Raw genomic sequence first — 12,132 nt, 5'->3', positions numbered from 1 at the left:
AACACCAGCCCCCTCCGGTCGAAAACTGCTGGCACTAACGTAGTGCTAAGCTAGTGGCGCACAATACAGATGTGTTAGCCAAGATGCTAGACATAAAGCCGCCGTAGCGCTAAGCAAGCGTTCAACACAGAGATTCTCCCCCTCCTCCACGCACCTTATCGACAAAACAAACAAACTCAGAAACGAGCACCCTGCCAAGCAAAGTGACTTTGGGGAAACACTGCATGTGATGTGGGGAGATGTTGTAGGTAATCAGGAAAACCCGAAGTGGACTTTTGGAGATTTGAGTATTCTCCTGATAATCGAGTGGAATGGATTTGTTCTCAAAGAAATAGTTGACTGGGTGAACTAATGTCTCATGGTAAATATGGGTGAAGGTGTGTTTTTTTTTTTTCAAATTAATATTTTTTAAGTGTGACGAGGACACGTCCTCATCACATATAACTGATGCGACGCCTATGGTTCAATCATTCCACAATCCACTACTTCCAAAAAGTTGAACAGCTGTTTCAAACTGCAAACAGTTACATGTGAAGGAGCTCAGATACAGTTACATGGTGCTTTACTTTCACTACATGTGAAACCACAATATCTGGTAATAAACACACACACGCACAGTCAGACACACTCTCATGCACACAAATTTCACCTTAGGTCCTATGTACCCTGGGTGGCCAATATAACCCGGGTCACCACTCATTCCCTGTGAAATGAAAACAATATTTTGTTCTGTTTTGATTTCAGTTGCAAATTTAAAGACAAAACACAACTTCAGTAAACATTATCACAATTTTTACCAGCACTGGCTCTATCATGCTTCGATCCCAAATATATAAATAAATAAATAAAAGTGTTATTCTGTTTTTCCTGTCAACATTACACTAACAACCTAATCATACTTTGGTTTAAAGGGTTTCAGGCTAAATACTATATACAGTATCATAACTTTGGATAATATGAAACAGAATTATGGGCACAAACTCCAGTCATAAATATTTGGTGCTTTTAAATCAGACTGTGTGGTTGTGATTTAAGTTTTGTAACTTTGTAAAATAAAACGACAAATAATTTCTCCTTTGAGAATGTGTAGATAGGAATGTGTTTTTGTAAAAAAAAAAAAAAAATACACAAGTTATAGTTTAAAAAAATAAATAAAGTTTGTTTACAGATACAAAGAAAAAAATACGTGTACAACTCTGCGCTTAACTTCCCTAACTGCGTGAGTTTTAACTTGCAAGTACGAATTATGACCGATGTTTCTTCCTCTCAGCTGATTGGACAATGTCCTTAGACCTGTTGCAATAAACAATAAATCAATTAATCACATGATAAATGAAAATGATCATCCTCATTTTCATTTATTGGCTTTATCGTTTCTTCGTGTCTCTCTCTTTCTACTATGACAAAAAGCTCAACTCTGGTGCTCTTCACTGACCTCTCCCTTTCTCTTTAAAATCTGTTTTAACTGTCTAAAATCACATTTTTGGATTGTTACAAGCAGCTAAGCTGAGAAGCTAAACTAACAGGCTGATCTCAGGAAAAAAAACTCCGTCTTGTCGAAGCCCCAAAATTCATGGTTGAAACCCGTGCCTTTGTGTAAAAAGTTGTTTTTCTCTGCAAAAAGAAGCTGAGAACTTGTTCACTGATTTACTTTTATTTATTTTTTGTTAAAAGCTTTGTGTGACAAGTGCTATGCTAAAGAGCTCAAACCACACCGATCGTCCGCCATTTTGAGAAGCGAAAAATAGGAAGGAGAAATGGCCCATGTCACATCAAGGGGCATCCCTCCCATTTTCTTAAAGAGACACGCTGTTCGCTCCCTCACTATCCATCCTTTGGTTCAAACAGTCTTATACTGCCATCCGGTGGTCAAAAAAAGGTGCTACACACAAAACAAATTACCAACATTTCTTCTTAAATTTGACAATAATTAATAATTATTGTGAAATTTCAAACAATATTATCGTTTATCGCAATAATTTCTGAGACAATCATCCAGCAAAATTTGTTATTGTGACAGGCCTAAATGCCATGTCAATCACAATCTAATCAGAGAACAGATGGCTTTGGCTTTAGGTGGCGATTTACTGAGCTGCAAGTCCTGGAAGGGTAGTACATTTTGAAGATGGAGGACGCCGCCAGTGCTACCAAACACGATTTTCAAAAATATACTATATATCTGGACAATGATTTTGGTTTTGTTCCACCAGTAATGCCTACCTGAGCCACAGAAGCACTGGCCTTCCTCCATCTAGAAAATGTACAACTCATAAATCATATCTGATTTATATCATAAATACCCTTCCAGGACCTTCAGCTCTGTAGTTGACTTTACAAGCACATGCCACTTGATTGTTGATACAGTATGTGCTGCTGATTATCCATGCTGCTGATCTCATGCTGCTGTGTTCATTCATACTCATCTGCTCACACAGAGTCATGTTCGGGCTGCTGTCCGACATATTGTTTTGCACTATTAAGTGTTTAGCGAATTCTTAGTTTAGCATATTTCTTAGTTCATATCTTAGATCTTACTACTGTTTTTTTTTTACATTTTATACTTTTGTTGGGTGTAACTGGGACCCTGTGTACGCAATTTCATTCCACCACATGTACCACGAGTTGTGAATGACATTAAAGAAACCTTGACCTTGACAAAACATAAATGACTGGAATTTGTGCCCATAAAAAAATAGAAAAAAAAAATGTGCTGAAATATTTTTGTTTAATATTAGCTCTGAAAAAAAACCCAACATGAATTATAGGCCTTTAAAAGAACTATATATAAATATATATATATATATATTTTTTTTTTTGTCAGAAATATATTTGATTTGCATTTTCATATGCATTCTGCGTCCTATATGGTGTTAATGAATGCCTACAAGCCAGTCATAACAAAATTGATTTTATAAAACGAGGTTAACATGTAAAGAGTTTTAAAAATTAATATTTAAATTTTATTTTCTTTACCTGTGTTCCTGGAATACCGGGAGGTCCGGTAAAACCTGAAAACCCCTGTTTGATAAAATGCCAAACAACAAACATCCCAGAAGGATTATTAAGTAAAATATGAGGGACAATTCTGAGTAGACAAGAACCAGGAAGCAACATTTCAGTCCTGTCTGAGCTACAGTACACCAGCTGTAATGATCTTACTCGTGGTCCGGGATATCCGAGAATGCCCTTCTCTCCAACTTCACCAGGAAAACCAAAAGGTCCCTAGAAGTAAATATTACAACAAAACTGAATCTTTTCTGAGACCAAAATTGTCTTGTTGCATCAATAATTTTTTTAGAATATTTTATTGTCATTTCACATGTTTAGTGTCATAAACATTTATAATTGTTCATAAAAAACAAGAAAGTAATACTTACAAGTGGTCCAGGATTTCCAGGGTAACCTTGGATTCCCTTTGGACCGGGATCACCCTTTGAGAGAGGCAGAAAAATGTTAACTTGTTTATGGCATTTTTTGCTACAAGAACAAACAAAAATAAATTATGAAGATTATTTAAAAACAAAACATCTATAGAAGTGGCTTCATCAGAAAATTAGCCTTCTTTTATTGAACTTATTTCAGCGTTTATTGAACTTACCTTTTGATTGCCATACAAACACAGATTTAAAAAAATCTTATTTGTCTAGTTTATTCTTTCAGAATTTTTACTGTACTTTTTGTGATTTGACTAATGAAGGTAAGACGTCCCCTCTCTGTTTGCAAGTATTTGCTGCTGGAAGAAGCTTGATTTTGTTTTAACATAAAGCATAGCTGCTCTCTTCTTCAGTGGTTTCCACAGTGAATAAACTTACATGAGGATTTGGCAATTATTTTAGCCCGGATACCCATTCTTACACGACCACAGACCACCCACGGAGCAGAAGACTGCCATCTAGGTACAGCTGTCATTTCTAACCCGACTCTGGAGCCCGGCCCCGCCCAACCCGGATTAGGGCCGAGCCAGTCCATAATAATGTGTTTAATGTGTGGGCTGGGACAGTGACAGGCTTTTGATTGCGTCAGTGGACGCGCGCGGCTGACGATTCAATTATATGGCAACATGGCTTGCCATACTTTCACGAGCCACACGCGGCCATTTGACCGTGCGCTGACCGGCATTGAAAGAGGTAAAAAGTTCAGTTAAGCTTCAGATGGACTACTGCCAGTGATCCATCTGCCCAAATGGACGTTCATTCAGCCGCTGCACTCAGTGGACGTGCATGGCCGATGACCCAAACAGGTGAGATCACAAAATATCCGACATGTCAGAGCAGGGTTCAATGCAGGCAGAAGCAGGGGAAGCATTTAATGCGCTTTGACAGCCATGAAAGTACAAGCACCCCCTCAGCTCCGACCTTCTGCCTCTTTTATTCAGCCACGCACGTCCGCTGACCATTAAGCAGCCAAAGCTTATTAAAAAATGTCGGGGGGTGGGGAGGGGGTACGGGTTCAGACCTGTAATTACTGTTAATTCATCAGATCGGGTGGAGTTCGGAAATGATGGCTATGGGCTGGGGCCTGGTCGGATATTTTGGACCCGAATGCAACTCTACATCTAGGTTGTTCAGGGGAGCAGATGGGGGGTTAAGAGACTTACTCAAGGGCCAAGAGTGAGGCAAAGGAGGGTGGAGGCAGATGTAGGTGCTTCATCTTTCTCCATCCATATTTTGATGTTACGGTCAGCAGGGGAATTCGAACTGGCGATCTAACCTCTGTGCCACCCATTCCCACGTCAGACAACTTCTTATACCATTCTAAGTACCATCACTACAACTCACTCTTGAGCTGCAATTCTGGCTTACTCTTACAATTAATGCCTGTTTCAGTTCTGTGACTACCAGCTCAGAGGTGGAGGAGCAGCAAGATGACTTCAATCACAAATGCCAAGTTAGTTACATAAATCACACCTAGATGCCTTCTCCCTTCCAGTGAGAAGGCATCGCACACGTTTGCTTCTTCTTGACTCGTACCTCATTAAAATATTTTATTTTATTAATGCAACTGTTTAAGATAGTTTTGTCAAATACTGTAGAGTTAATTTTATAATAGCCTTTACCATCTGTGACTTTTTCCAGAAAACAAACTTGTAAAAATCAATTTACAAATGTACAAAAGAATTTCAAACAGCAATGCTCTTAAAATCCTTATTATTTGTTTGTATTACACTGTAGTGGCTTAAGCATCCAGACAGTGGTGGTAATTAAAATAAAATGTACATCTTGAAAAATAAGCATCTGTATTGTAGTTGATTATAATATTAGAATAAAGGGATAATGAAGATGGTAGACATGGCACACTGCTGGTTTTATGTCATTAAGGTGTGACACTCCCTCGGATTTGGATACATGTAAGGATCATGTACAGACTGACGTTGTTCAGCAGTTGTGTCCCATCCTGTGGCCAGTGGCCCCAAAGCTGTTGTATATGAAGATAAATCAGTCTCAAAAGTAGTCACATAAGCGTACAGTGAGATTTGTGTGAGTACGAGATTTGTACAAGTACAATGAGATCCACAAGTTTTACAATTGCGTATTACAATATTAACAAAGACATTAACATTTTATCAAACGTACACATTTCAATTTGGGCAAGTAGAAATATTCTGTGCATACCAGTTGTCAAAATACACAAGTACAAACCACCTGCTGTGGACGAATCAGTCAGCAAGAGCAAACTGATCAGCTTGTCTGTGAATGTGGCTTTTAAGACTTTCTTGCTGCTCTAGATATACAAAGGTACGCTGTGTTCAATGTTGGTAAAAAGCTGGGACATCTGAGCCTTATCAGATTTCCTGAGTTATTGGGAAAAGACAAATTTCTAACTTGGCACAATAGCTCATAACCTACAAATCTCAAATGCATACTAATATCTTCATAGGCTTGAGTGAATACTTTTGAGACTGATTTATCTTCATAGATGTAGAAGTCCTTTGAGAACTAACAGATCAGCTTTAGTATGGAATAGATATAATTAATTCAATTGAGGACATGTTTGGGGGACCAGACTAACAACTGGAGGACATCAACATGATGCAGGCAGTTCATAAACACGTCATTCGTGGGCAAACATTCTTCTCACTGCACCAATGTGTTGTCTCAGGAAGGATGAGACATGTGGTTGCAGAACATCAATGATGTAGCACTGCACCATCAGGGTCCCAAAAATCTTTACTAGAAGCGACCTGAATTTATAGCCTATGACTCACAAAGCTACAAGGTCAGGAGAGTCTCTCCACAACATTAGTAGGATTGGTCGACTCCAACCTCACTACCAAACACAGACAACGGCCGTCTATGGTAGCTCCAATTAGATTTTTCACTGAACATGACACCCCATCCAAGCACAACAGTCTCTATTCTAGTGTTAATGGCAGCATAAACATTGAAGAATAAACTCATAGTTTAGCTGATGCCTGTCTTTGAGACAGTGTTGGATGACAAGGTATTAGAAAGAGTTTACTACTTGAGTTCAGATAGCAGACTCAGATGTCAAGATGTTCTAAAACCCCTGGTGCCATCTGTCTTGAGCAAATAGGTCTTCCAAAAGATGTGAACTCATAGTTCTGACTGACTGTCTGTTGCTCTGGAATATGACTTATAACTTGCTCCTCTTGCGTCGTTACCATTTAAGCCTTCCACTGTATAGTAGACAGTACAACTCCTTGCAAATCAGATAATTTCCATACCAGTTGCTCGTCTACATGTGTACCAAATTACATTCAAATAGAATAATTTCTTCTGTGTGCTTAACTATTTTGTCAATGAGTGTATATTTCAGTGTTTAGTTTCAGAATGAAGTGGGTACTTGTGTAAAAGAAACTTGTGTTTAAGTAACTTGCACTTTTCAACAAACCTGCATTCCTTTGTCTCCTTTGGGAAAACCCACAAACTCCACAGTTCCATTTATCATTGGCTGGCCAGGCTTCCCGGGCAAGCCCACATCACCCTGGATACCATAATCATGGAACAAAACGCTGTTTACACCCACCATATACCAGCATTTTGATCAGTCGATAGCGGCGGATCAAGAAAAGCAATGGTATTGGAAAGGGCCTCTACTTTTGAGATACTTAACATAAGCGAGTAGGAACTGTGGGCTGGAGAAAGGACTTCATGTTGAAGTTGATGGGAACAGACAGAAGAGGAGCGAGGAAAGTCTGGGGAGATGGGAATGGGTTGGTCTTCACAATAAATACAGTTTAATGATTGAGTTACTGGCTTTAAACATCATTTTACAATCTCAAGCGTCTTCTCCAGCATATCCCAAAGATTCTCAATGGGGTTCAGGTCTGGACTGTGTGGCGGCTAATTCATGTGTGAAAATGTCTCATGTTTCCTGAACCACTCTCACAATTTGAGCCAATTAATCCTGGTGTTGTTATCTTGGAACATGGTCGTGCTATCAGGGAAGAAAAACTCTATTGATGAAATAACCTGGTCATTCAGTTTATTCAGGTATTCAGCTGACCTCATTCTTTAGGCACGTAATGTTGCTGAACCAAGACCAGCCCAACTGCAGCGACCCCAGATCATAGACTGCCCCCATAGACCTGTACGGTAGGCACTAGGCATGATGGGTGCCTCACTTCAGCCGTCTCTCTTCTTACCCTGATGCACATTCCCCACTGTCCTCCCAGATTTTAACAATGCGTTGGACAGGTCTTAACCTGATCTTAGTAGTTCTACCATCTCCTAAGATGTTTTCTCTATTTGACGCATGTCAATAATTTGACTCTTCTGAAACAGATTAAAGGCTTTTTCAGGTTGTGTCTTTCAACAGTTTTATTAAAAAAACGAGAAGCTACTCACGGCATCAGTTAGGGTAAATAACTTGTTGCCAGCTGAAACATAATCACCCATGCAGTGATTATTCAATACGAAGCTCGTACCTATTTGCTTGGTTAGATCCAGGTGCTGACCTGTCTGTTGGCCAGGCAGTGGATTTGACAAAAGGTAAGTCTAGTATTGCCAATAAAAATACTTGGTTGTAAATTTTGTGTATAATTATACATATAATGATGAGAAATTTAATCTGAGCAATGAACTCAAACATACTAAAACATCTATTAGCTGACGGAAAAGTTTTGGTTGTCCAACTACAACTCTATTGACTTTAAGGACTGCGGTGCTGATTAGTTAGTAGATGGTAACCGTGTCCAAAGAGTTCCCAGTTAAGCTAACGTTTATTAAATAACTTTAATATTATTATTAGGATTTAAAAAGTTGAACAGGTTGTTTTTGATGGACCAACCACTCATTTACTTCTCCCCAAACCTCCTCCAACTACTCCTGTTTCTCCCATTTTCTCCCACATGGTGGTAAAGTTTGCTGCAATCACTGCTCCTCTTCCTTTAGCTCCACCTGAATACTCACCTTGATGTGATGATGAGCTTAACTTTTCTACTTCTTTATATTTAGACCCCACCACATCTGTGTGTGTGTGTGTTATGTGTTACATTCTCTTCCCTTCCCTTACAGTGTTACCTTATCTCCTTTGTAGATAGTGACAGGTTTTTCGCCACTTAGAGACCCGTCACCTGGAGAACCACTGGGTCCGGGAAAACCCATCTCGCCCTGGAGTCCGAAATACATACAACACATCGTTAGCTAATTAGCACGGGAGACGAATGCAGTGGAGAAAATGGAGAAGGAATGAGGGTGAGGATTAAAAGAAAAGGAGGAAGGAGCAGAAATGGCAAAGCAAAAGGGAAAAATAAAAGCCGGTAATTTCTGTAGCCAAAAATTAAACAACTTTAAGGATACATTTGGGTAGGTCTGTAAAAAGTAAATTAAAACACATTGCAAAGATTTCTAAATAATTTTGAATCCACCTTAAATTAAAGATTAGTTTAAAGGCAACAAACTAATGCAGATTTTTTTTAAACAAATATGTTAATTTGTTAACCATACATGTTTTTTTAACACTTTTTTTTGTTGTTGTTGTTTTGTGTTTTGCTATAGTCAACAGACGTCTTAGCTTTAAACACCTGCTAACATCTGCCAGTATCTCGTGTGCACGCTCAGTCAGTATTTTGCGCTACATTGCGGTCTAGAAAGATTCATGCCTGCTTCTGGTTCTTCAACATCCAATCAAACGTTGTCATTTTTCATGTCACAGTCACTGATTATGGCCTCCTTATCCAACAATAAATTATAAGCAATTATTAAGTTTGAGGTTTTGTTAACTTTGATTAACGATTGGTGTGGATTCATACTTGGTCTAACATTGCTCATATCTATATTTCAGCTGTGCTCTTCAGTCATTCAGACAGCCGGCAACATTGTACACTGAGGAAAGTTTGTTCTGACAACATAAAATACCAATAAAACTAATTTATAATTTTGTTTATAATATAAAATCAATACTAACCCCCTAACCCTAACGTAACCCTGTGCCTTTCAGTTTAGAGCTTGTTTAGGTGTTTCAAACAAAAAAAGGTCACTGAGGTTGTACAACACAAAGTTCTCATAGCAGTTATTTTTATTGTTTATTTCAAGTTTAGCATTTATTATAATGTAGCCACATTTATTTTCCATATTATAGTTGTTTTGTGGAGGCGTTAATCCACTTTGTCCTTGGCTGTGTTTGGACTAGCCATTAGCTCGTCTGTCCAGTCAAACCTGGACGGTTTTCTCCAAACTGACATCATTTAAAAAACTACGGTAATAAAATTATATTTCACAAACTTTCCAGGGAACTCCACTTAGAATAGTCCAAACTATATGTTGGGGTTTTGTTTGTACTTTAAAACATTTCCTAAATTTTCCTAAAGAATATAGCGTTTTTAATATTAACGTTTTAGCTCCTTAACTTGCATTCATCTGAATGTTTTATCAACCTTCTGAAAAACTCTAAAGCGGTGGTTCTCAAACTGGGGGACCCCGGAGCCCCGGGAGTCTGTGAGCTGCTGCTTGGGGGTCTGCAAATAAATATTTTTTTACTTTTTTACAAGCACATAGATGTTTAACAACCCATTAAAATACACCAAAATGCAGGAGCTCGCATCTACTTTATTAAAATTTTTTTGGGGATGATGCAGGCAACCCCCCCCCACCCCTGCTCGCCCATTATTTGCCTTTTGACATTAATCAGTTTACCGTATTTTTTGGACTATAAGGTGCACCGGACTTTAAGATGCATTAAGCGAAACTAAAAAAATTTGACAGATTTTTGAGCGTCGTCTACCACATGAAGTCGGTTCGAGGTCAGTAAGCACAACCAGAATTAATACATACGGTGCACCGGATTATAAGGCTCACTGTTGATTTTTGAAAAAAAATAAAGATTTTAAGTGCACCTTATAGTCCGAAAAATACGGTAAAAATGAAGTCCTGTTACTTGGTCTGACTACTGCTCTTATGATTCTGTTCAGTTTTATGTAAAGAGTTTTCTGTAATAATTTGAAGAATTAACAACACGTTTATGTTCATTATGTTAATAGGTAAAGTTTTAAAGTAGTTTTTGATGCTGTTAATTTTCTCAAAACTGTAATTTTTGGAAGTTGAAATTAAAATTTTTTGTTAATTAAGTGTCTTGAATGAAAATACCCCATGTTTAAAAGTATAAAAATGGTACTAACACTATTAAAGAACAAGTCTTAAGCCTTTATGTTACACAAATATTTCCATTGCATTAAAACGACAAACTGAAGAAAATTATTTAATAAACATGAGGGTTATGAGGGGGTCCCTGAAACTTTTTCTCCCCTGTAAGGGGTCCCTGAACCCAAACAGTTTGAGAACCCCTGCTTGAAAGTACTGTATCTAACAGCATTTACATTTTATCCCTTAATACAGAATTACAGAAAAGAGCTGTAAGAATTATTACTAGAAAACATTTCAGTCACCCGTCAAGTATATTATTTTATCATCTGAAGTTATTGAAGTTCCATGATTTGGTAGATTATAATAGTTTATCAGTTATGTATAGGGCTCATAATAATGCATTACCTTTAAATATCCAATTAAATTTTGTTAAAAGAGAGAGCTGTTATAATCTGAAGGGGATGGAAATCTTTGTGAAACCTACATTTCGAACTAGTCTGAAGGAACGGTCTACCTCAATCCAGGAAATTAGATTATGGAATAATCTGGAGAGTGATGTTAAAAATGCCAGATCAATGTGTATGTTTAAGAGAATGATCAAAGTTGGTTTGTTAAAAAAACAAACATTTAAATAGCTTAATGTGTATTTGTATGAATTGATGCTCGAGAAGGAGTTGTTTATTTTGTTTTTGTTATTTGAAGATTATTGTTGTTAGAATTAATTTTTTGGTAAAAAGGGGCAGATATAAGATTTTGTCTTCTTTCTGCTGCCTTTCATTTTATTTGCGATTGTATTTTTTATTATATATTGAATTGTTTTGTTTAAATAAAAAGAATAAACTTATAAATAAAAAATAAAATAATAATACCAGCCTTTATAGATAAATGCCATTCATGTTAAAAAAAAGCTAGCAAAAAAACATACAACAAAACAAAAATATGATTATGAAGAAAAAATCTTTGAGATCGTTTCAGGTGGGAGTATAAAAAAAAAAAAAACATGAGTTTTGAGGTACTTCAAGTATTTTCTATCAGTTAGCTGAAGAACATTTGAAGCTCAGGGCTAACAGAGAAACCAAAACACTGAACGGTATTTTCTTTTATACAACGATCAATCCGGCTGCTTCCACTTTCACTTCCTGTCCTGAATCATTCCGAGTCCAGTGAGTGATGCTAACATGTACGTGAGGAAGATGATTGTTAGTAAATGTGTGTGATGGAGTCAGATGGGTGGGGGAGGGCAGTGAGGAGGACCACCACAGGTTGCACCAAGATGGGTAAATAATACAGATCATATAGAGCAAGTGATTCCAGCACGCAGTTCCAGCTCACCAGTTCTCCGGAGTGACAGCTCGGACATTTCAACGTTAAGAAAACTGACGTTTGCTTGAGATCGGGTCAAACTGGTTCGTAAAATCTCGGAGCTGCCACTCCACAGTAAAGAAGATGCCGCCGGACAACTCACAAGCCCCCAAATCTGAAGAATGCAGCTTGTTTTTAAATTAAATCCTGGATTACCGGTAAGTATTAATAAACAAAACACTTTCTGCATCTTTCACGGGGGTTGCGTTTGTCTCAGCGGCGTCGC

The 12,132-nt window shown here is 37.8% G+C and overlaps 1 protein-coding gene across 1 annotated transcript in view; it reads right to left on the bottom strand.

Annotated features, from left to right (window-relative positions):
* The window catches only part of col4a6 (collagen, type IV, alpha 6), a gene marked incomplete in the record, with an annotated part of 89,722 nt that overhangs the window by 35,687 nt on the left and 41,903 nt on the right, over nt 1-12,132 (bottom strand). Inside the window, 5 exon segments of the mRNA XM_037688398.1 lie at nt 650-703; nt 2,974-3,018; nt 3,160-3,222; nt 3,378-3,431; nt 8,484-8,573. Coding sequence (XP_037544326.1) covers nt 650-703; nt 2,974-3,018; nt 3,160-3,222; nt 3,378-3,431; nt 8,484-8,573 — 306 coding nt within the window.

Source organism: Nematolebias whitei, chromosome 1 (assembly GCF_014905685.2).
Source record: "Nematolebias whitei isolate Nwh7 chromosome 1, NemWhi1, whole genome shotgun sequence".
In the NCBI taxonomy this organism is placed as follows: Eukaryota; Metazoa; Chordata; class Actinopteri; order Cyprinodontiformes; family Rivulidae; genus Nematolebias; species Nematolebias whitei.
Note: the sequence above shows the minus strand (reverse complement) of the source record. Positions and strands in the feature narration are given on the sequence as shown.